We start from the raw sequence: 24,855 nt of genomic DNA on the forward strand, positions 1-24,855 counted from the left end.
TGTACAGAAAGAACCACATTGGAAAGAAAACCTTGGCAGTTATTATTCAGGGAACATTAGTGACTGAGTGGAACATCAATTTACTGCCAACTTGGTAGCTGAAAAGGTTTATAGAACACTGTGAGGCCAAAACAGATATGTAAGTATTTATTTGTGCTTGCTGTAGTTAAAATTAGTTTGTCTACAAAATGTATTTTACATGCAGTACACCATTTACACGTTTTAAAACGTTTATCACAAGGTTATGTCTGTTTGAATTAAATCTTGGTGTGAGCCTGACAGCAGATTTAAACATGGAGAAATAGGGAAGTAAAGGAAATTTACCCTAATCCTTCCTAAAATCAAAGTGCTGAATATGAACATTGCTGTTGCCTAGAAACTGCTGTAAATGTAAACTGTTTCAGTGAGGACAGAGCGTGGAGAAGAAACAGCCTGAAGCATTTAAAAAGAAATGTGGAAAGCTCAGGGTAGCTTTTGGAACAAGGGCGTTGAGGTTTTAGTTTAACATTCACCTGAGCAGTGTAAGCGTTATCAAGGCACAACATCTTGCCAGTAGAGTGGGGAAAAGAAAAGGATAAATCAAGATCCTATTGATGACGGTTCTATTACACAGGTCTCTGGACCATTCAGGTACATCTGGAAGGTAAAAGATAAATATTAATAGGTTTTATCCTGTTTTCCTAAGTAAGCATAAGGCCTAGTGTGGTGCAGATTTGGTTCAAGTAAAATGAATTATTTGAATAAATGAAGGGATATTTTATTATACACAAGGTATTTTACTAAAATATATCAGCTAACAAGCTGAATGAGAGTCTTATTTTAGAAAAGAAAGAGAAAATTCTGCATGAGGAAGAGAAGTGGTTGGTTTTACCTTCAGAAGATCAGAGGACGGCACATCTGCCAGAGCAGGATTGCCACATTTCACTTGGTATTCTTGAATTAGGGCTGTTGCGTCATCAGTGCTGTAGGAGGCAGAAGTTTATCAACAAGTTCTCTGAACAGCCAAGAATTCAGACTCTATACACTGAAGTATAAAAGTGAGGAATGACCCCATATTTTTCAAGTTGGATGGTCCCACCATTTCCCAGTGGGGGGAAGCAAGCTATGACAAGCCTAACATTTAACCTGTGGCTTTCATAAAATCAATGTATACTAGAATTTAAACAGTTATTTATTGGTTCTTGTCCCATTTTGACTGCAGGGTAACTGGTAACAATCCTGAGCCTTTGAGGTTTAAAATGGAAGTTTGCAGCTATTTACAATGAGCCCAAATGCTGTGTGTCACTGCTTGCTGATTGAGTGCTGCCCTGTGGGTAGTTCAGTAGCAAGACCCTTCATTCTATTTAAGTAGAACAGAAAAAGTATTTCTAACTCCTGAAAAACTTAGCAGCTACCCCACTAATTCATGAGTATGAGGCAGTTCATTTATTTTTTCAGCGTGTTCTTCTTGCTGGAGCTGTGATTCCACGATGCCACTAAACTGAAGGTATGGAGAAATAATTCAAAGCAAAAGCATTTGCTTTTCCAGTCAGGTTATTTCTTCTGTTTTCACTGCATTTGATCTGCCTGCCAGCCCAGGCTCAGTGAGCTGTTACTGTGCTTGAATGATGCTGTAAAACTCTATGCAAAGTAGTGAGGTGAGATTTTTATTTTATTTCTCTATTTAACTTAGCAATTCTTTAAAAATTCTTGGAGACCCAAGTACAAGAAAGTCTTCATGACTTCAAAGAGATTCAGTTTTTATAACTGCTATCAGTCATGCATACCTATTTTATTAACTTACCAGTTCTTTGTGGCAAAATAATCCACCAGCTCTTTGATTCGGTGAGTACTCATCAGTTGTTCCTTCAGCAGTGGAAAATACTTGGTTTTCAAGAATTTTTCATATAACTTCTCATTGATGATACTGTCCAAAACCAAAGTTCTAATCTGGAGATTTAAATTTTAGTAATGGAAAACCATTAATATTTTAAACATTAAAAAAAACTATTTTTGAATGAAAAGAGCCCAGGCTTTTCTGATTGGACTCTCATAGAGAAGGATTTTTTAAAAAAATGGTTTCAGTGCTGTGAAATGGCACATTTTATGATGACAAATCTGATTGAGATAGGGGAATGAGTTAAGAAACTTGCACTTAGGAAGGCAGGACAAGAGAGGGCAGTTGCATAAGCCCTTCAGCCATTTTGCTTAAAACATTTCTTTAGAAAAATGAAGTACTAATGCTGCTGCAAACAGAGGCAGCCTATAACACAGCGCTGTGTGCAGACACCAGAAGATTTTCAGTCGCACGTTAATAAAAATACAAAAATCCCTGCAAATGTTGCTATATTTTAGAAGGGTGCTTTATGTTAACTAATGCTTGGTAAGATCAGGAGAGAAAAACAAGGTTCTGTGCATACTTATTTATCAAAAAAAGCCTCTAAGTCAAGGGCAAGTGAAATAAATTCTGTTGATTTACCTGAGAAGCAAACACCACCACTTCTCCAGTGCTCATGTGTTCCTCTGTTTGCTGCAGCACAGCTTCTGGGTCACACGTGGATAAGAAACCCTGGCAAAACCAAGTTACAAAACATTAACGTTCTGTGAACGTTTAAAGTAGAAACTCTCCCTTCGGAGCAAGTATTTGATTTATTCAGGAACAATTAATGTTCTGAAATTCTAGGTGCAAACATGGAATTACCAAACCAGGATCTGTGCAGTTTATTGCTTTTTAACTCTCAGAGGGTATTTTGCAGTAGCTGTTGGAGAGTTTTTTGACTCACTGCCAGCAGAGTCGCGCTAATCCTGTAACTTGGGAAAACCTTTCTGAGCTTATCTTTAATGACTGGAAGTTAAGAATTTAAGATGCATTTACTAGTGTCAGTTTGCTCATGACAAATATGGGCCAGCCTATAATGTTTTTTCTGGGAGAACGATGCAGAGGACATATGAGAAGAGAAAGGAAGCTGTCCGGATACATGAATAGCGAGGAAATGGCTATAAGGCAAAAGGTTTACATCAGAACTTGTGATGCCTATCGGGGATCATTCTAAGAAATCAAGAGTTGTCACTCAATGCCTTTCTGAAGTAGGATTTAGTACTTTTCTTACAATCTCCAGTGAAACCAGCCTACAGGTAGCTCCTCAGCAATTATATAAGTTATCACCAACTTCACAGGGCTCCAGCAGATACGTAGCTATGGCATGGGGTTTGTGGGTTTTATGGGTGGGATTCCACAAGACATCCTCAAATCCACAAATGCCAAAGTCATGTGACAAAGCAGCTGAGGATGACTTGAAGCCGGCTGGTGTTCTTTTTTGTTTTTAAAGAAATGAAAAGCAAATGTTCATGTGACTCCTTTCAGAAGGACAAATTCAGGGCAAGAATCTTTGTGGGTGGGAAATGCCAAGCAGCTCGCAGCAGTGACGTACTTAAATAAACTGGAATTATGGCTTACCATCTTTCACAGTTTCTGTTGTACATAACATGCTTAGAGATATTTCCCCAGCACAGAGAGAATACAAAAGTTACTGTTTACCTGAATTTGCTGCTCTCGCTTCTCAGACTGAGGAATCAGTAACAGGCACCCCAAAGCAAAAGCTGGAAGGTCCAACTGGGCATATTGTTTTGCTATTGCGATGACATCCAGGTCAGCCAGAACAGGACACCTTCAGAAGAAGATCAGGAGTGAATTTTCAACTATGATATGTATAACTGGATGGCTTAGTACTGTCAAAAAATTGCACTGAGATTTTAAAGCCAGATAGAACAATACATTTTTACCTGATTTTGTTTTCAGGAATGGCCAAGCTCTGTGAGTTGGAAGTCTCACAGAACACAAACACGTGGTGATTTTCTAGCTTGAACCCCCCCGCTAACTCCAGTTTCCCTGTTTTGAGGGGGAGGATTGGCCAACTGCCAGAGTAATGCTTTGGTACACATGCGTATACACACAGTAGTGTAGGCATGTCCTTCAGCCGGATCCCTTTCCAGTATTTCCTAGCTAACTTCTGGTTTAAGTTAGGCTCTCTTAAGACCTGGTTCTTTTCTTGAGCAAATCAGAGCACTGTGGTGAATAAGATAATGATTTGTTGTGCTTTTTTACATTGTAAAAGCAATGCAAAACTGGTTTACATATAGAATGTTTTTGAACATTAATGCCATAGGTTAACTGTGTACAGCTATTAGTTTTGTCACATCAGATTTATTATTTGTAGGAAAATGAACTCTTTCTCTCTTATGCTCTGTGTTAATGTTTTAGGAAATATGTTCTATTTTGGGCTAAGAAAAAGTTTAACTGGACTCTTAGGGTTGACCATGAGTCAGTTTCTGTTTGGTTACATGCCCTGATCTTGTTCTTCCCACAAGAGGCAAAATGTTCTTCATGCTTTAGGTTCCAGAGTTTTCAGAGTTCCTTTGCACGTTCCAGGGCAGGCTCTTGGAAGAGAAATCAAGAACAGGCATTCCCACTCAAACAAATACAAATGTGGGAGGTACTATTCACTTACTTGAGCAGAATCACAAAACACTCGCGACACTCCTCTAACTGTTTAGGACTCAGTGGGCATGAAGCTAAGAAATAAAGAAAACAGGGTAAAGTAAACACATAACCAAGTTACTATACAACCACGATAGCTGATAACGGCCCTACCTGTGAGAAATGGTGACAGAACTACACTTCGCCAAGCTCGACTGAAGTTGGGAATCTGTTGACAACAAAGTTTTAAAGTAATAGCCAAACACAGTTGTAACAAGCGTAAGCACAGATAAACAGACATCCTGGCCCACTGTGGGTGGAAGAAGCCTGTCAATATTCTTTTCCTTTAATCCTGGATGAATTATTCCCTAATATTGCTTTCCTCATCTCAAGGTCTAAGATTAAGAAATAGTTTGATGGTAAAATTACTCTGTCCAGCTTTAGAAACCCTCCAAGTGTTTAGTGAAGGAACCACATGTGCAAAATATGCTGTTAATAACAAGACTCATCTGCATATGGCATTGTCATAAAAGCATTCAAAAAGAATCTTTTAATGCAAAACACTTCATGGCTGCCATTCACATGCACACAAATAGGGCTCTAAATGGTGAAGTGAAGAAAAAGATTAGGAGTCACAGAATATTTGCTTACCTCCCACAATGAATGAATCCTAGTAATTGCTACCAAAACTCTTCTTAGATATTGAATCTGAAAGAAATATTTAATTATAAAATCCTACAGTGTTTTTTTAAGATTTGGCCATCATCTACAGAGCTGTATTACACTTGTTGTCTTGTCTGCACAATACAAACTTACAAGTTCCTCAAGCTACCTCTGTTCCCCTGGGAGGAGTAACTGATGTGTAAGGCAATATGATTTATAGTTTAGTAAATTAAATTATCACAAGCAGTAGTGGTATATGTTGTCTCAGCAAATACCAACGATTTTGGGTAGCCTTATTACCACTGGTGCTGTAAAGTTTATGCCCATATCTTCTTTGCTATTAGTACCTAAATCTCATTAGATTAAAACTAGCTCAAATACCTGCTCCTGATACAACCACATTGCCCAGGTGCATCTGTTACCTCCTTATGCTATAGCAGCATTACATAAAGTTTGACAAGCAGAGGAAATTAAGATTCTGAATGACAAAAGTCAGATTACTATCATAATAAACACATGGTAATATTTATGAGTGTGTGTATGTATACACTTATATATGCAGACATATACAGAGCTTGTACACATCTGTATATATTCACATATAAAAATATGCACAGTATGTTGTAAAATTGTATTAACATGAATCTATTAGAATAGAATTTACTCTTGCCTTCTGAAGGGCTTTGTGCCTTCAAACAAAAAAAACCTAGAGCAATTTAAGACAAAAATTCTCAAGCACACTGCTAGAACATAAATTCCTCAAAGCTTCACAAGTTCAGTCTCTAAGAGCCCAAAGTAACCATGTAAATTAACAATTAATTATTTTCACAGTAAGTTTACAGTTTGTATGTCTATCCCATTTTTTTCAAAATCAGTGGATAAAGAAGCCTTTTTCTCACTTCACTGCAGAACTTCATGTTTAAAAATTCCTCTTACCATATTGAAACTAAGGAGTTTCTGGAGTAGGCCATTCCACAGCTGGGAATCATATACTTGGTATTCCAGACTAAGTTCTGTCACCAGTCTCACAGACTAAAGAAGAGCAAGGACATGCTGAATTTTCATATACATTAATGATCTTCAAGCCTTTACTGCTTGCCAGCTTAATTTTAGATTTTTACAGCATTACTACGACCTTTAACTACTGAAAAGCCACAACCAAACCACTTTCAAAATTATTTTACACATGCAAGGAGAATTAAAACAAAATCAAACCCCCCACCTATATGCAACTACGTTATTTTCTATTTGTAGGAAGGCTAAAGTTCTTTTTATATGTAATTTCAAATTTTAGACTGGCAGATCACTTCCATTTTATGGCTATAAATCAGAAGCGTTACTGTTGAAGCATTTATAGATTAGTATACTTTTTTTGTCATACACTGCTGTCTACCTGGAAATCTTGTCGTCTTCAGCATTAAGTTAGCTGTTTATAAAACAGATTTGCTAACACAAATGAATTATCAAAGTGAAATGTGTAGCAAACAAATAAAAAAGCCATGAGGGATTTAAAAATCATACCGTGGGTTCATGGCTATGATTCTTCCACAGCCCCTTAATCATTCCTTCCTTAGGACTCTTATGAAATGATTCATAAGTGTATGGAATATTCAAGATTTCAAACTCTGCCAGATAAATGCAGCATTTTAGAAAATACCTGTAAAAAAGTATCCCCCAGAACAGAGTTAATGATATTTACAGTGATCATTATAACTTACATAATCAAGCTAAGGATAATATTGGAAAAACATTCTTCTGTTACTTTTAAAGAAAAAGGAAAAAGTACAGTATACTTTATTTGTACTTATGAAGGAGATAGTTATGAAGTAAAAACTTTCTGCAAATTGCTTAGGGAAGCCTCATTCACCTGGGTGATGGATAGCTAGGATCATCTCTACTATGATTCTTACAACTAAAATTTCAATCATGCACAAAGACTGCATCTTTACAGAAACCCATCGTAGCTATTTGGCATGATGTACTCTGAGGACATCACTTCCCATTAAAAAGGCCCTAATTCCAGATTACCAGCACAGAAATTCTAGTCTGCCCTCTAAGGAAGGTAGTTCTAAGTGCAAGACCAAAAAACATCAACATTAAGGAACACCTTAAGGAAAATTCATCTTACTTTACTTTCTCTATGGGTTTCTTGAAGAGTGATTCCACAGTGTTGGTATCTGCCAGGTACAGCAGACACTTCAGTGCTCTGCTTCTGTGAGCAAACGTCAACTGGGTAACACCGATCGGCTGGGAGGGGGAAATACAACACAGAAAATGTCACAACAGTTGGCTGAGCAACTAAGAAGAGGGTATGTATGTCTAGTATGATCCTTTCCAAGATTTTTTTATTAATTTGGTGGAAATATGTGCTAAGTAACAATCTGGTTCACAGTCAACTTTTATACTAACTAGCTGAAATAATTGTCGTAGAATCATAGAATGGTTTGGGTTTCCTAAGTAGCAAGCTAAAACAAGAATTTAGAAACTTACAGATGTGGCAGATGTTGTAATTGCAAAAAGCAATCTTGAACTATAATCCATTGGGCGTGACTGAAGTAGGTATATAACTCTGCAAAAATACATTTATTTTTATTACAAGTACAGCATAGCTACCAAAATACAATGCATCAATATGCAGTCAAATGTAAATATATTTCACTGTCAAAAAGAGATTAAGGAAAAGAAATGCCAAGGATACAGAAAATGAGGAGAAAACCTCCAAACAGCTACTCCTAAGCAATCATTTAGATCAGTATGGTATTACAAATGGCATTTCATCTCGGGAATAAGTATTTGATGACTCAAAACTAGCGTCACCAGAAAGCAGAAGTAAGAACACAACAGTGAGTCCTGAAACCCACACACTGTTATGCTTCTTGAGAAAGTCAGATAAGGTTAAACTTACAATTTAACAATAATTCACCATATTACATTTAAGACACAAACATACCTTCGAAGTTCCTCATCTTCCTGCACGTCTGCAAAGATTTCTTGAGTTTTCTTTAGAAAGACATGAAAATCTAATTGTGAGTGTTTTCTCAATTGTTTGGATCGATAGCTGGGTCATATCCTTGCTTAAACCCTATCTTACTAGCGGGGCACCCCTGCTGATGCAAGCCAAGGAAACAAGTTCTGGTTTTATCAGTCCTTTTTTTAACTGGGGGCTTCACAGTCAACACCATTCCTCAGCCTGCTCACTGGTATTTTAAGGCCTGTTCCCTGCCCTTTCTCACCCAGCTGTGTGCTGCACAGACAGCAATTAAATCTGTCAGCTAAGTTGCAACAGGAGAGAATTCATTCTCTTTCTGATTCTAGAATCAGTATTTGATGAGGATGATATACTTACAACTCCTTTAGGCTTGCTATGCTACCTTACCATGCCAACAAAGAAAAGATTTTACTCTCTAGACAGAGAGAAAGGAAAGCAATTTCAAATCACTCTCACTGGAGACAGTGGTGTGCAACAATATTGAAAGGTATTGAAATTGTTCGCAATCTGAATTCAGATGCATCTTAAATAGCCATGAGTATGAAAGAGAAATTATGCAAAATAACTTCAGTCTTTTGAACAAGTCATAAGAATATACATATTTTATGTAATTGGCTGTTTTTCTCCAAAACTGAACCTTCAGTGATGACTTACTTCTGAGGGCACAATACTTGGACAGAGCCATTTATCCAGCAGTTTATCCCAAATTTTGTTCATATCCAGATTGTTAATCTCCGCGATTTCCTTCGCTGCCATATGGATATCTACAGAAACAGGGAGAGACAATCTATTTACAATCTAGTATTATTTTGCTTAGCAACTTCTGAGAAGCACAGCTTCTTGCTCCTTGGAAACTAGATTATCGATACTTACCTGGATAATCTCTGCCGGCTGGATTTTGAATTCTTTGGTCAATACTGTGGTGTTCATATAGTAAAATGATAAGATTTGCTGGTTTCCCAATAGACTTTAAATGCTCTCCAGTGTTCAAGTTATGTGTTATTAGAACATTTTCTGTTGCTGATCGCTTATACTGCATACATAATTTCTTCTGTAGGACTTGGGCTCTGTCATGTGACTCCACCTTTAACAAAACACCATGGTTTTAAATAAAACAACCTCCTTATATCAAAAGCACTAGACAAATAGTCTTAAATTTTTATAGTCTAAACCAGTGAACTGAGTAGCAAGATCAGTTCTTCAGATGTGCCCCATACCTGTATCTACAGGTATTTTTCCTGTAAACATACGGAAAACCCACATAAAACGCCAAATAAAATATGTACCACATGCACCAGTATGTAAAAAAACCACATTCTGAGGTGAGATGGAGAAGAAAAAAAGATTTAAATATTAAACCTTGGCTGCTAGAATTACAGTTTAATTTTGGCACAATTCTATTCAAAGTTGCAACTACACGTCAAAGAACAACTTAGTGTTCACTGTGTCTCAGCAGCTCCATAGCTAGTTTAATATTTATAGGAAAGGTGAGGTTCTTCCCCACCAACCACGTGAAAATGAGCCTTAGAATCAAGTCAAAGCAGATTTTGTTGCCATTTACTATTACAAATAGCTACAGTCTTGGAATGAGTTAATAATGCTATTGATGTAACAGCTGGAACAGATTACAACTCATTCTCCTGCATCAAGAAAAACACACACAACAGTAAAGAGAACAAATCATACCTCCTTAAACCTGTATATTTTTTTGTCCAGCCTCCAAGAACTGCAAGCCTAATTTTTGCTGGGCTGTGAACAGGAGGAAGTTACAGGACAGAGAGAGTTCTTCTGAGGGGTCACTTACACAGACGCTTCCCCAAAAGAAAGTACTTTCCCATATTAGGGGTGGTTAAGGTACAATTTACACACCACTATCCAAAACACCAAGAGACAAACCCTAATGTAAGTACCCCACTGTAAAACAACAGTTTTGTGAGCAGTTTACCATTACCTTAGCTGAAGTATTCTTTAGCCATTTCTCAGCTAGATAGAGACAGAATTTCAGTGCCTGAATCTGGTCAGGACCTATTTTAAAGGGCAAAGAAAAATGGGGGGAAAGGACGTAAATAAAATAAGTTTTCATTAATCTGTCCTACAGCATACAGAATATCCATTTTACTTCAAAGAATTAAAAAAAATAATTAGAAGCTATTTACAATATTAGGAAAAATCTTGTACCTAAAGACCAAAAAAAAAATTATCTGTTTGGATTCAGATAAGAGAGAAGCTAGCTTAAATTTGGCTGAAATATTTACTTTTGATGGAACACTTGTCTGAAGATGGTATGAATGCAGAAACTTCAAGTAAGACAACATGACTTAGAAAGAGAGGAAAAAGGATTTAAGAGTGATGCTGTGTTATAAAATCGCTGTGGGAGACAAAAGCATTTTTATTCCCAACTGCCTCAGCTTTTATCCAAGGATACTGAACAAATGGTTGGTTACAGGCTAGCTTTATTTTCTCAAACCTGTTCTCCTCCTCCCACTATTTCACCTCTCACACCATAACATATGCACCCTACCTGCTGGAAATTCCTGGGCAATCTTGTGAGCCATAGCTACAGCCCACTCTGGATTGACGATCGACAGCAGATAAGACTGAATCGTCTGCATGGTTTTAGTTGTTTCCTTGTTAGCAACTGATGTATATCCACTGTTTCTCATTTCAAAGATTTTTGGTTTCAATTTTTTTTCAAAGACATAGCGAGCTGCAGACATGTGTAAAGTATCCAGTGAAACCTAGAAAAACATAAAAGTAAATGAAGAGTTGTCAAAGTCCTATAGTAAGGCCAAAATTATGCAAAAGAAAGGTGAAAGCTCTTTTTTTGTGTGTGGGGAAAAAAAAAATTAAATGAATTCCTTTCAAGATGCTGCTTTACCTTCATTAGTTTGGAAATCAACAAAAGCGTTGGGAAGGATTCCTCACTGAGCTCTGCAGCTGAAAGGAAGAAGACAACTTGCCTAAGACAGTGTCACAGTTCACTTACAGCTTTCTCTATGAAATTAAGAACCTTCAGTTTATTGTTAGATGCAGACCTTCACTGGGAAAGAGAATATAATCTTAGTTATCCACACTGGCATGGGAAGTGGGATATATGAATTACTTTAGTCTTTAAGAAGTCCCAAGACAAGAATTTGAGGACAGAATTCTGCATTGTGTATGTCAGCTGAGGTCCACTGAAAAGCAGTTACCTCACCAGCAGCAATTTGGGAGCATAAGTGCTTTCAGAAGTACTTGGCATGAAAATAGCATTAATAAAGAAATACAATTCAGATAAAATACATACTGTAGATCTTTAAAGTTCACAGATAGCAGAGAAAGACAATCATATATATATATATAGTCATAAAAAATCTGAACGTACATATAATGTTCCAGAAACATTGTGTAGTTCTAAAGAATATTAGGTGAAAGGGCAGTCTGGTTTGAGCAGCCGGAGATAAGGGAATCACGTGCTCTAAAACATATTGGTGTTCAAGGTCCACAGGTGGAGAAATTCTTTTATAAGATTCCAGATGTTTGAGGAGGCTCAAAGCCTAGAGGGGGAAAAAAAAGGAAAAAGCAAGGAAAAATCTAAAAAGCTATATGACTGCTGTATTTCTCCCTGTGCCCCCATAAACAGCTCCAAGTCCTGGAGATATGCTTTATTGGCAGAGTTAGTACATATCTGTAGAGTTTTTGTCCCTGCTACAAGCCATTGCTGAAAAATAGCTAGAGATCACTATTTCTTGAATGCTATTTTCTGAAGAGTTGTATAGACAGAATAATTCAATTTATTTCAACAGCCTCCTGAATATCTACACTAATAAATACACAAAACAATCCAGATGCGATTAGCAACATATTTGGGCATACCTGATTCAGCTGGATAGTGGTGTTCCTCTCATCAGCATTTTGTATCACTTTCAGGACAATCTCAATAGTTCCATAATCATAAGGATCAAGCTGTTCAAAATAACAATCTAATTTGTAAGACCTTATATGATTTGTCTTAGAAAAGTTGATGAGTGAGTAAACTTTTTCCAATTGACAGAACACTGAAGAAACATGCATACTTCAGGGATTCTTTTTGCTTGTTTTATTGTGTTGGGGTTTTTGTTTTGTCTTTATTATTTTTTACCTTGTACAACATCCCACTGAGGCTGGCGACCAGGTCTTCTGTGCTTTTCAGTAGAGGAATAATTTCTAGTGCTTTAGTTAGGAGCGTGGAATGAGGTTGCTTCTCACTGTATTCTGCAGAGTCATCTTCAACATGATTTGTATTAGCATTCTTAAGAAGAAGCGTTTCAACGCAAAGCTGCAGTGCGGCATCACTGTCCAGCATGAACGTACTAGAAGAGGACAGATTATATTGTCTGTGACCTTTGGTATCATCAAGGTGCTTTTTCCTTATGAATAAATTCAGACACCATCATATTACATTAGTTACAATCTATTTAAACTAAAATAGATTCCAGTAGGCATGGCTATTATTACAGCAACAACTACAAGCAACTGATGTCCTTCAGTTATTACCTGCAGTAATTCAGTATGAGATCTGTGTCTACTTTCGGATTTTGCACCAGTGTTCTTATGAGTTCCTTCTTCCTTACTGGTGGTTGTCTAAATACAGTCTCAAAGGAAATCTGCAGATAAATAAACATTTTATCTTAGTCCCGAAGAAGTGTTTTAGACAATATCAGGAATAATTCCTTATATGTTAACCTTTTACATTTTCTGTAGTTTCAAACCAGAGATTTTCAGAGCAGGTAAAAGCACATTTGCTGACTATGATCTTTACCAAATAATACTTAATAATACAACTTAGAAGTTCTTTTACAGCACCCTGATTTATTGCATTTCTTAGTTTTTGAGGTTTATTTAAGCAGACAAGCAGAATGAAAAATTAACAACACAAACTCCAACTTTCCCAACATTTGAACAGAAATCTGTCTAAAAATGACAAAACATCTCAGATTATACTGACATGTAATCAGTTAATAAAACTCTAAAATAAATAAATAAACACATACATACATAAATACGGAAAAACTTACACCAAGTTTACCAAGTTGGATACCCCATTCTGCATCAGTAATCAGTACTTGGAACTTTTTTTTTTCTTCTTCTTCACCACACCAGCTAGCAAGCTGTGCTCCAACCAGAGCTACTGCCTAAAAGGAGTGAGAGGGTAAGGGAATACAGGTAGGACGAATAATCTGAAAATATGGAATCCTAAAGTCTAAATTCTTAGAGGGACTGAAAACAATTCACAGATGACCACAAAACAACTGTGCAAGATGAAAATAAACATCACAGAAGTTAATATCAGGATTACCTCACCTCCTGAGTTAGCAGTTCAAAGCTACTTTAAAATTTAGTTTATTTCTCAAAAATATTTTGCAAGGTCCTGCACCTCGCTCAGGGCAATCCCAAGCACAAAATACAGGCTGGGCAGAGAATAGATTGTGGGCAGCCCTGAGGAGAAGGACCTGGGGCTGCTAGTTGATGAGAAGCTCAACACGAGCCAGCAACGTGTGCTTGCAGCTCAGAAAGCCAACCGTGTCCTGGGCTGCATCAAAAGCAGTGGGACCAGCAGGGCGAGGGAGGGGATTCTCCCCCTCAACTCTTGTGAGACTCCACCTGGAGTCCTGTGTCCAGCTCTGAGGCTCCCAACATGAGAAGGACATAGACCTGTTGGCGTGAGTCAAGAGGAGGCCACAAAGATGATCTAAGGGCGGGAGCCCCTCCCCTGCGGACAGGCTGACAGTCAGGATTGTTCAGCCTGGAGAAGACTTTTACAAGGATGTGGAGTGATAGGACAAAGGGTAATGGCTTTAAACTGAAAGAGGAGAGATTTAGATAAGATATAAGGAAGAAATTTTTTCCAGTGAAACTTTTTCCTGCCCCTGGCAGCGGGGTTGGAACTGGACAGGCTTTAAGGTCTCTTTCAACTCAAACCATCCTGTGATTCTGTGAAACAGTTATACCCTTAATAACAGCAGACTATTGCACTTCCAAATGATATTGCTTATATCTTTTTTTAAAGAAACTCTTTAACATTGTCTGTTTGCTGAAGAAAGACATTCCCTTGTGAATTTACCAAAACTTTTCTGTAGTTTTGCCATGTGTTGTTTATGACATCCCACAGCTTATTGAACATATCTTCCTTGGGCAAAATGGTACAATAACCCAACGCCAGGTTCTGATCTATGAGACGACAGTTGAACACCTGTGTTTTAGGAAAAAAAAAAGAAAAAGTGTAGGAATTTATTTTAGAGGGTCTCTTTGTATGAAGTAACACCTATAAATATTCTGTAATTTAGAGGTGTATTGGACCTTTAAATTAGAGGGGGGAAAAAAGGAATAAAAATGCATTTCAGGTTTTAGAACTTAAAATCTAAATATACTGAAGACAGAACAAAAGTAATTTATCTTGGTCTAAACTGCCTTAGAAGATGGTACATTGCAGGTTTTGCAGATAGCTTTTAAATCCCCTCCTCAACTAGAAATAGTCTACAGATCTAAAATGAAACCAGGATTGAAAATGAGATAGAAAATACCTACAGATTTGAAGGCCATTATTCTAGTAAAGGATCCCATAAAGATGAAGCTCCCACTGTACATAACCTTTCAGGCAGACCAATTAGTGTACAATCAAAAAGCCATACACCATAAGAGTGTGTACCTTGTGTAGTAAGGTTCGGATAGTCGTCATAATAACTGAAGCACACTTCTGTTTCATAGCAATGAGAAAGCTTTTGGTTTCAGCTATCATATTGGCATCATGTAGCTAATACAAAAACAAAAGACAGTTAAAAATAAATTCTAAGCCTTTAACTTTTCTTGTCATTTATAGCATCACAGGAGGTACTATAGTAATTGTATTTTCAGGTTTAATTAAGGCCTTATACAGATCTCTGCTGGATAGAAAAGGATTTCTGTTTCCAAGTGCTTTTAAATTGAGTGTGTTTCTGCTTGCAACTTTTCCCATACTAACCAATGATAAAACATTGTGAAAGAACATACTAAATTTCTATTAACATTCTTTTTACTATGGCCTCTCCGCAGAAACTGAAAGTTTATTTCTGCACATTCAGAGGACCATAAAATGTAAGGAAGAAACTACCAGCTTCTTTCACAAAAGGCTCAACATCTGATCATGTGGTAGTAATTTGTAAAAGGTCATGGAGATAGCCTCTCCTCTCAAAGTCATCCATAATTACTCTAAAGTTGTTAACCATTGGCATAGTTCTAAGATTTATTCTCAGCAAAATTCAGCATTGTCCTCACCATACCTTTTCACTCAGAGATGAATCCATGATGTTTGATACACCATGCCGAAGACAGGATCCAAATGAACAGACTGTTAGCCGCAAAGCTAATTCGTACTGACTGCACTCCATGAGGTTTTGTAGCACCGCATAGATGGGAGTTGTAGCCGGCAGTAGGAGGTTCTGTCCTGTGATATACATAAAAAACAACCAAACCCAGAAAAAAATAGTATATTAAGCATATTGTTCTTGGAATTACTAATCTGAGCCGTTTTTCTTCATTCAATTCGTGACACAAGATCAGCCTTAATCCCCTTTGAAACTTTACATTTTCAGGGCTTTTAATTTAATACAGACTCTCATTTTAGTTAAAAAACCAGAAGATGATCATCATCTTGGAAATGCTGTAATGGGTCCTAACTCACACTGGTGGAATTTCTGTACTGAAGTACAGGCCTTGACAACATGCCCAAAATTGCACGCCTGAATGGTAGCAATTACCATCCAAACTGGTGTCTTCTGAGCTGAATGTAATTCTTGCATAGGTTTAATTTAAACCTCACGTTTTCTAGTGGTCTGGTTTAGACTTTTAGCATGGTGAATCTGCCATCATGATACCTTTAATGAATGCGCAGTTTGCCAGGCTTGTACAGTCCAAAGGATACAGCTTGTTCTCTGAAAGACAGAAAAAAAGACACATCAGCCCTGTGCCAAGATTTCAGCAACACAATGAAGCCTGGCAGTAGCTTAAAAATACTATACTACAGGGACAGTACATAAAATAAAGAGACCTGAACTCGGAGAGCTAGGACTGTTATTTTTTTACTGTGCGCAATCAGAAGTTATTTTATAGGAGGCAATATCTTTCCAAACGCATAAAGGAATACAAACCAACAGTTTTCAGTAACTACTTTGTAAATCCCTTTGTCTTGATGAGACAGTCAACATAAACACTTCATCTGTGAAGGTAATAAATCTATTCAAATCAATCTAAGCATATCCTCTATAGGTAGATCTAGCACTGTGCAACAGTATTTGCAATTATATGCTTTCTAATACACCAATGACATATTAGGAGAGAAAGAATTTATATCAAAAAGTATTAAAAATAAATAATCCTAAAGTATTCAGTGCTGCTTCTTGAGAGCTGAAGGTGTCTTTTTTTCAGCACTTACAACATCATAAAGTTCTGTTTATAATATTTGAAATTTCAAAACGCTGCTTCTACACTGGTCTATAATACAAGGACAATAATTTAAGAACAAACTGAAATTCATCTTGATAAAATCCTGTCTCTGTTAGTGGCTACCAGAAGCTGTCTGGAGAAGATCAGAAGAACACGGTAAGTTTATAGTAACACATCTCCAGAGCATTCTCCATGTCTTCAGGTACTCATCATTCAGGTTCTTCCTGAACCAGCACAAAAAACAAAGTCATCTTTACATTCTGTACCCCTTGCAATGGATATTTTCTCCACGAGTTTATCTAATTGAGATCTCTGAGGTCATAACTTCTTCACACGTACGGAATTATTTATATTCCTACATAAAAATCAATATGAAACGCAGATTGTATATTAACTCAATGTTCAGGAAAGCAAGTTTACCACAAACAGGCAGAAGAGTCGAAATAGTTTCATATGCAACTGGAAGAGCTATCTGGGGAGCAAGAACTATTCCATCTTCATTAAAGAAGTCATCGTAAGTCCACTCTTCATAAGGATCTTTATCTCCTCCAAAAGATGTTGTCTAAATAAGAACATTGTCAAGAGTAGGCACAACAAAAAGAACAACTAATAAGTCTACTAACAATTTGGTGTTGCAAGAGGTTCTAGTTTTCAAATACAGGAAATATGATCTTCTATATGAAAATGGACTCTACTATGCTACTTTTGTCAAATGGCCAGAAGTATTAAACATTCCATAAAATCACTAATATTTTCAGTAATATTAGAGGGAATTATACTGAAACATAAGGAGAGTAAGCCACTTGCGCTTGTGCCATAGCCTCATTGCTTTTAGTATTCGAATCAGTTTACTATTTATGCTGAGGTACACATATATTCAGGGAAATTTTTATGTGGAGACCGTGTGGGGTTTTGTTGTTGTTGTTTGTTTTGTAAACTGATTAAATGTTGCTGGAGAAATCAGAGGAAACAAAACATACTTACAATGAGCACTATTCAGTCAATGGAGACATTACATATAACAAAAAAATGTATTTAAGTTAGCAGACAATACCTTTGCTGCAAATCCATAGTTTTCTATTTGGCACTGTCTGTAGATTTCCTTGGCAGTCGAAGTATATTTACACAGTTCCAGAGCATCTAATAGCAAATCTGCCAAAATATTAAGATCATTAGCATACTACGAAAGGAAGGTTCGTATGTCCTGTTAAAAGAAACATTTTTTTGCAGCACCTATTTTTACAGAGACACATGCAGAAATTCACCTTGTTTTCTTGTTGATTAATTATTGTTTGGAAAGTTGGATTCCCAACATGAACACAAATAAATGGAAATAATTATTACCTGGACTACATACTGTAGCTGCTTGGGAAGCCATTTCATAGATCACTGCTGGAAGATTCATATCTTTAGGAGTGATCATTGGAACATCAGCTCCCAACATATGACAAAGCCTTTGACATGCTGAAAACAGCAACTTCCCTGTTTCTTCATTACAGTGATTTTCGTAGAACTCTCTATGAAAAAAGAGGATGTTAGAAAAAGAAATATAGTCCTTATGGCTTTTACTTAAGGCCGCATCCTGTGGCCCATTTAGTCATAATCTTGACAGCCTCTGCAGTTTTACCTGCATATTTTTACAGCATCTTCAACTCTTCCAGCATCCAGTGCTCTCAAGGCCAGTTTTTCTCCCAGTTCTTGCTCTGACACTTGCAGGAGGAAAGCCAGTCTATACAACCCTGATTCAGTCGAACAGTTCTTGGTTTTACCACCTTCTGAATTAGAATCCATTGTTTGAGCTTTTCTAGACTTTGACAGAGATCTGACAGTGTCATAAGCTTCTATGTTCTTCTCGAGAAGCCTCGACATCAGTGTAGGATTCCTAAATTCTTCAGCTGAAAGAAAGATATCAAAATCTTCCTGCAACAACAAAATGAGATATCTGTATTCATGCAACTTCCTTTAATAATGTAGTTTGTTTGTTTGTTTGTTAAAATGTTTTTGTCTTGCTTCATCCTGAGGAATACTTTCGGTACAAAGTTGACTTCATTAGTTTTTATGAATTACTGATTTATGCAATAAATTAGAGAATAGCTAGTAGGTAAACAAAATTTAAAAAATCTGAAGGATAGGGAGTGCTCAAATGCTGTATTAAATAATTTAAGTTTAAAAAACCATAGTAAGACCTTACTAAAACATTACAGTACTCTATCATGAAATCTTTGAAATGTTGACCAATTAAGGCTTTTGGGACAGTACCTTTTTTTTTGGTTTAAATGGACAACTGAGTTCCAGTAATTTGGAACATTCTTAGGCACCATTTCAATTGCTAGATTAGCCCTAGAATCTCTTTGAACTCAATAATAAAAACAACCTTTGCAGAAAAGTTGTAAATAAAATTAATTTTTAATACCATTCATGTTATAAGAACAATTGGAATAACTACAGTAAATCAAAAGCAGTTTGAAACACTAAAGATACCTACCTGCAGGGTAGCAAGTGTTTCAAACATTTTTAGATTTGCTTCACATTCATCTTTCTTCAGAGGGTTGTCTGTTGGAGGAGAAAAACAATGATTTCCTGACTCCATTTACAAACAAAAGGTAAGATTTTTAAGTTGCAGCCTACCTTTTTGAATGCTGAAGAGGAATTTAAGGATTTCCACGAGTGTCTTAGTCATAAACATCTGTGTTTTGCGCTGCAAGAAAAGAAGAGTGACCCTCAGACTTTCACTCTATTAAAATAATATGCAATGCTCTATAAATGCTTCCTGCAACAACTCCCAAGTCTAAGATACAACCAGCTGAAGAGCAAGGGAACTGGAAGTTATCATGAATGTGCATCCTTTATAGAAATAGCTAACATAATAGCTGTAATACATATGTACTACACACTGTGTTAGCTCTCACAGTTTTGAAAATATGCATCTTTTCCCTTTTGTTATTCCTTCCCTTGGCCAGAATAACTCCCTACAAATTAAGTCAATTCAGATAGCTGTGCTACTGTGTGGAGATGCCTTTAAAATTACATGAAGTAATTGTATAGTATACAGAATCACAGAAATGTTTGGTTTGAAAAGACCTTTAAAGATCATCAGGTCCAACCTTCAACCCAGCACCATGCACTCACATCATCTCTAAGCACCACAACTACATGTCTTTTAAATACCTCCAGGGACCTCTTGCTCAATGCAGGACAAGTTCATCATCCCTTTTTGTTTCACATTTGCATCCTCTACTGTTTTTCAAGCATCTGGCTAAAACAGTATTTAGAATAATTTGCGCGCACACTTTATGATACAAAATTACTTGGTACCTCTTCAGAATTATCTGCTTTATTCTGTAATACCAGTGTTCCCCATACAGTCAATCTCTCTGCAACTTTCTCAGCTTCAGCAAGACTCAGAGATTTTAGCAAAGTCAGAGATTCCTCTCCCTGGGAAAAAGTCAAAAAGTTAAACCAGAAATAATCAAAAGAAAAGGGCATTTGCTTTCCTTTTCTCCAGGTCAAAGATATTCCAATAATGTAACCAACGACAACCACAGGGTATAAAGGTAATCACACCTACTATAAAGCAATTGAAGTTAAATGTTTCTAGTTAGAACATCAACACAATTTAAAAATAACTTCAGGGGGTTTTGCTAAATTGGGACTTGAAATTAACTTAGAAGAAAACCTGTACTAATATGAACACTTTGCATCACACGACAAACTTTCAGGTGCTCTCAGTACTAAAGGGGCAGGTCTGTACTTGTAGAGTATCATTGCACTAGAAGAAAGCATTTCTCGGAAGGAAGAAACTTTTAGTTGTTGTTGGCAAGAAAGCGACTCGCCCCAAAACAACTCTAGCAAAAATATTATGTGAAAATATGTAAAGGCTTCCGTTCCAAACTGGTTTTATATATTGTGGGTCATAATTCTCATCATTTTGCCAGGGATGAAGGATAACTCATGACATTTAAAACTCCAACAAAGGTCTCATTTTCAATGTTAATACGTTATATGTACAATTAATAGAAACATGAAAAACATTATATGTAAATAATGTATAAGATTTCAGCAAGCAGTACAGTTTGCCCCTGTTTTGAAAACAGGCCTCACTGTCTTTAAATTCTGAGATAAACTGACATGAAGCATTTTATTACCCTTTCTTTGTCAATCAGGTCTATCATCCTCAGAACGTAGACTTCCACAGTGGGCAACAAATATGCTGCTACAATTTTCAAAGCATCCTCCAAAGAAGTGGGGGTATCTTGTTTAAGAATGTATTTCACTAGCCTCTGTAAGAAGAAAACAGAAATGGACTTTACTTTGTTGATACATAGGATAACGTAATTGTACAGCTTGTACCAAGCAAGCTACCTAGCAGTTTGAAACTTTATTCCACAGAAAATTTGAGTAAAGCATAATTAGATGAAAATTGAGCTTGGGGAAGAGAATTATCCTAGGAACACTCAAAATTCATCTGGCTCCACAGGATGGCAAGGAATCTTTCCAGAAATAACCATGTTTTCTCCCTCATAAAGTAGAAATGCAAAAAGAAAAGTCCCCATCACCTCAGGAGAAATCAGACCTGAAATCATGAGAGGACTTCCATTGAGAAGACTTAGCCTTCCATTTCGTTAGCTTCCTCTTTTCTTTCCTGCTGCCCATAAACCACATCATCATCAATGCTGTGGCAATCAGGCCGGGCAAAGCTAGTCTGCTAGTTCTTAAAAAAAAGGGGATTTTCAGGGAAAAAAACGTGTTCCAGCAGTACAAGAAAAGCAGATATTGATAACAAGTGGGAGCTATAGTTGCTAAGATTTTTTTTGAAAAGTCTGGATTGTAATACCCCACGGAAATACCTGCAGATAAGTGTCAGGATTTTTGTTTGACAGAAGTGAGACTAATGCTGATCACTTACCATTATCATCTGATTGTCCTTTAAAAGATTAGTGTCTCTTATTCCATAGGCTCGCAAAAGCTTCTTCATTTCCATCAGCCTGTAACTTTCTTGCAGTAACTTTACTCTATGGACAATTTAGACGATTATTAATTTGCTACCTATAACTATGTGATTTAATCATCATATGACATCAGCTATGCAGTATTTCCAGCCCCCAACAGAATTCTAATTGAAAGTACACACAAGGCTGAGGTTTAGACTGTGGATGTTGCCTTACTTGACATGATTCATCTCCAAATGCTGTTTCACCAGCTGCTCCACTGCTGCACTCCATGGTACCATAGCACCATGCATTATCTGTAGAACTGCATCAAATTTCAGCTATAAAAGGAATATGAATACCTTACTTTTCAAAATAAGTTACAAGGAAATCTCTTGAAGTATTGTTCACACGGGATTAACTCATGTAGGCAAGCATTTTATTTCCTAGCCCAATCTCTGCTTGCATAAAGGGCATTCATTAGCATAACGGGATGTGTCAAGTTAGGTGAGAAACACTGTAGAGCTAGTTTCATACATATTTAAGTCGGTGAGTTTTCCATGTGATGATATCAAAACCATAATTAAATTCTCAAGCAAAGAACACCACATGGGATAAGATTACTAAAATAGAATAAAAAGACTATTGCATACTATTTGTTCCTCCTTATACCAATCATGTAAAAATGTACTCATAAGCTTACGCAAAGATTACGTGTTTCATTATGAACAGATGTGTCAGAGCCAATGGATACTTACATCTGTATCAGAGATACAGCCGATGACAGCTATCGCCTTTGCCTCCCATGCAGTTTCAAATACTGAAGCAGATCGTGTACGACAGCGTTCTAGCAAATCCTGTATATTTTGATAAAGATTATTAGGATATTTGAATTCAGAAAAGATAGGTGTGTCTTAGAATATAAACAAAATTTGAAAGCTTTTTGGACATTGAGGGACAGATTTGGCTCTCTTCCCTTGTATTTCCTAATGCCTTATTACTGAAATAAGTTCATTGACAGGAGTAACCTAACTGAAAACCGGTCCTAAAATTAAAGTGTAAATAAAAATGGGCACCAGATTTGTTTTCTGCTTACTCATGTCTAAATAGCTTTCTTCAAAAGGAAGAAAATATGGATACCTTTATATACTGCAGAAGAAGTTCATCCTTTTGTAGATTATGTTCACACAGGTAGGGTTTTATAAACTTCTCCAAAATGGATGGGACAAGCCCCGGTGCCAGAATTTTATCAAACATGCGAAACACAATAGTAGTTGCAGTTTCCTGGACAGCAAGCAGAACAATGCCATGTTAGAACATCACTCATGGTAGTGCATGATCCTTTACATCTCTAATAAACATCTCAACATACAGTGTCCACTGAAATTACTGAATGATTTCAAGAACTAGCATCTGCCTTTGTAAAAGAAAGCTTTTATTTGAGCTAAAGTCCCTTGTTGTTAGTTGTACTTCTGATTTCTCTGTTGCTAATGCTCGCTTCACAATGTATGGTCTGTAATGAACTGCAAATCATGAAGATTAAGTCACACCTTCTCATAGGATCCTGTCACATTATATATTTATTCCCACAATGGAAACGAAATTTATAACACACACAACATATCAAATAGTCTTAGCAGTTTATGAACCAAAGTTTAACCAATTGATACATTAGGAATCCTCTTTTGTCTGACTTTTCTCCTTCTCAGAACAATCCACTACTCAAAAGCATTTTTTTAAGTGCTTGCAGAATTACCTTTTCAAAATCACAGAGTGCCAGCCTGCAATTGTATTTTCTGTACAGATTTATCAGTTCTTGTAAATCATTTACCAACTTCTTTAACCTATGTACCTCCTCACAGTCACCGCATCTCTGAAAGAATGTTTAGAAGTGAAATATTAGAAGACTTTTTGCAATCTTCAAGACCATTAAAGGACTGTCACAAGCAGGAAGAAAACAAATCATTCTCCACATCTCTGGTATAAGACAAGAGTGGCTGACTTACAACGCAGCAAGGAAGATTCTGGTAAGATATTAGGAAAAGATTATTTCTAAATATAAAGACAGTGATTCACTTACTAGAGCCTGCACAGGGGAGAGGGGTGAGTATTTAATTAATTAATTTAATTAAGGACAGGTGAGACAAATGGCTAGGAACAATGTACCTACAGTTAACATTGTGTTTGGAGTCAGAACTTTATTTTTCATGTGATTTCCCAAGAAAAACCTCACAAACAATCTCTGATGCCTTGCAATCTTGAAGATATTATGAATACGCATGCTGAACTATTACCTTTCTATGGCATACAAAGAAAATCGAGTACATGGTGGAAGTGGGACTTTAAGTACATTTCTCTATCTTCCCTTATGCACTTCAAATGTGAGATGTGGCAGTTAAAGACAGCAGATTTAACTAACACAGAATGTGCATGTTTCCATTTTTTAAAATGCATAGCTGGTTAGCTTTGAGCTTTACCTTTCTCCATTTTCATACTACCACTTTTATAGATGCTAGTATACCTAGGATATAGAGCATACATAGTTAATGTATGTCTGCACAAATTCAGTATTCGTAACCTTACAGCCAGCTGGTTTTTAATACTTGTTTTTTCCAGGCCATAACACATTGTTATATGCAATCGCTTTCCAAAAATTTTGACAGACATGACACATGTTTCTAATTTCAGCTCACAAGCAGTATCTTTACTGAAATTAAGTGGTTTGTAGTACTTGGGCTTATTAGTGCACTACAGACTATTCAAGAATATTGTTCATATTTAGACTATTAACACATCTGTTAAAGGGTATTAATGCTACACTGACTTTTTTTTAAACCCTGGAAGACTGGAACTCACATTCTTCCTTTCATGGAATTAAATCAACTTTCACCAAAAAACAATAGTGACCTAGTTATCGTCCATTCCAGCTCACGCACAGAGCGTACGTTCTGAAGTCTCTTCAGGCTCAAAATCCCTATATTTGCTACATTTCTTACCAAACGAGTCCACTGGCCAAAAGCTGTCAGTCCCATTTCACTTTGATTTTTACTTGTGAAAAAAACCTCTGCCATCTGGAGTCCGTTTTCTGGCCAGTTTGCCTGTCCAAAATAATTGATATTAGCAAATTATATTATACACCTAAAAAACTACAAGACATGCAAGGTTTTTGCAGCATGACTTACCTTGTCAGTTAACTCAAGGTTTCGAGCACCTTGTTCCAGCCATTTTGCTAATATTTTCTGAAAAAGATGCAGTTATAAGTATTCTTCCTATCAAAGCAAAATTTACCACAGAAATCCATTTTAAAAAAAATCATTTAGAAGAAAAAACACAGGCAAAAGAATTCCTTTAAAAGACAAGGAACAAGGTTATGACATTCA

General features: G+C 36.7%; 1 protein-coding gene across 1 annotated transcript in view; it reads right to left on the reverse strand.

The window, feature by feature from the left end:
- Positions 1 to 159: 159 nt before the first annotated feature.
- KNTC1 (kinetochore associated 1) overlaps positions 160 to 24,855 on the reverse strand; it is a 35,643-nt gene continuing 10,947 nt past the window's right edge. Inside the window, exons 23-64 of the mRNA XM_069871328.1 lie at positions 24,658 to 24,714; positions 24,472 to 24,573; positions 23,232 to 23,348; positions 22,616 to 22,759; positions 22,234 to 22,332; positions 21,713 to 21,816; positions 21,454 to 21,559; positions 20,693 to 20,827; positions 19,863 to 19,982; positions 19,176 to 19,245; positions 19,033 to 19,100; positions 18,175 to 18,467; positions 17,892 to 18,064; positions 17,602 to 17,699; positions 16,968 to 17,109; positions 15,980 to 16,036; positions 15,386 to 15,549; positions 14,776 to 14,880; positions 14,191 to 14,319; positions 13,145 to 13,261; positions 12,624 to 12,733; positions 12,229 to 12,439; positions 11,964 to 12,053; positions 11,473 to 11,644; positions 10,987 to 11,045; positions 10,630 to 10,846; positions 10,060 to 10,133; positions 8,982 to 9,192; positions 8,763 to 8,872; positions 8,070 to 8,119; positions 7,610 to 7,688; positions 7,248 to 7,366; positions 6,641 to 6,776; positions 6,056 to 6,151; positions 5,108 to 5,164; positions 4,631 to 4,685; positions 4,488 to 4,551; positions 3,518 to 3,647; positions 2,459 to 2,548; positions 1,784 to 1,929; positions 872 to 962; positions 160 to 636 (exon numbers count right to left, since the gene is read on the reverse strand). Coding sequence (XP_069727429.1) covers positions 580 to 636; positions 872 to 962; positions 1,784 to 1,929; positions 2,459 to 2,548; positions 3,518 to 3,647; positions 4,488 to 4,551; positions 4,631 to 4,685; positions 5,108 to 5,164; positions 6,056 to 6,151; positions 6,641 to 6,776; positions 7,248 to 7,366; positions 7,610 to 7,688; positions 8,070 to 8,119; positions 8,763 to 8,872; positions 8,982 to 9,192; positions 10,060 to 10,133; positions 10,630 to 10,846; positions 10,987 to 11,045; positions 11,473 to 11,644; positions 11,964 to 12,053; positions 12,229 to 12,439; positions 12,624 to 12,733; positions 13,145 to 13,261; positions 14,191 to 14,319; positions 14,776 to 14,880; positions 15,386 to 15,549; positions 15,980 to 16,036; positions 16,968 to 17,109; positions 17,602 to 17,699; positions 17,892 to 18,064; positions 18,175 to 18,467; positions 19,033 to 19,100; positions 19,176 to 19,245; positions 19,863 to 19,982; positions 20,693 to 20,827; positions 21,454 to 21,559; positions 21,713 to 21,816; positions 22,234 to 22,332; positions 22,616 to 22,759; positions 23,232 to 23,348; positions 24,472 to 24,573; positions 24,658 to 24,714 — 4,824 coding nt within the window. The 3' untranslated portion in view covers positions 160 to 579. The remainder of the gene's footprint in view (positions 637 to 871; positions 963 to 1,783; positions 1,930 to 2,458; positions 2,549 to 3,517; positions 3,648 to 4,487; positions 4,552 to 4,630; positions 4,686 to 5,107; positions 5,165 to 6,055; positions 6,152 to 6,640; positions 6,777 to 7,247; positions 7,367 to 7,609; positions 7,689 to 8,069; positions 8,120 to 8,762; positions 8,873 to 8,981; positions 9,193 to 10,059; positions 10,134 to 10,629; positions 10,847 to 10,986; positions 11,046 to 11,472; positions 11,645 to 11,963; positions 12,054 to 12,228; positions 12,440 to 12,623; positions 12,734 to 13,144; positions 13,262 to 14,190; positions 14,320 to 14,775; positions 14,881 to 15,385; positions 15,550 to 15,979; positions 16,037 to 16,967; positions 17,110 to 17,601; positions 17,700 to 17,891; positions 18,065 to 18,174; positions 18,468 to 19,032; positions 19,101 to 19,175; positions 19,246 to 19,862; positions 19,983 to 20,692; positions 20,828 to 21,453; positions 21,560 to 21,712; positions 21,817 to 22,233; positions 22,333 to 22,615; positions 22,760 to 23,231; positions 23,349 to 24,471; positions 24,574 to 24,657; positions 24,715 to 24,855) is intronic.

The sequence above is a fragment of the Phaenicophaeus curvirostris genome, chromosome 17, assembly GCF_032191515.1.
Source record: "Phaenicophaeus curvirostris isolate KB17595 chromosome 17, BPBGC_Pcur_1.0, whole genome shotgun sequence".
Classification (NCBI taxonomy): Eukaryota; Metazoa; Chordata; class Aves; order Cuculiformes; family Cuculidae; genus Phaenicophaeus; species Phaenicophaeus curvirostris.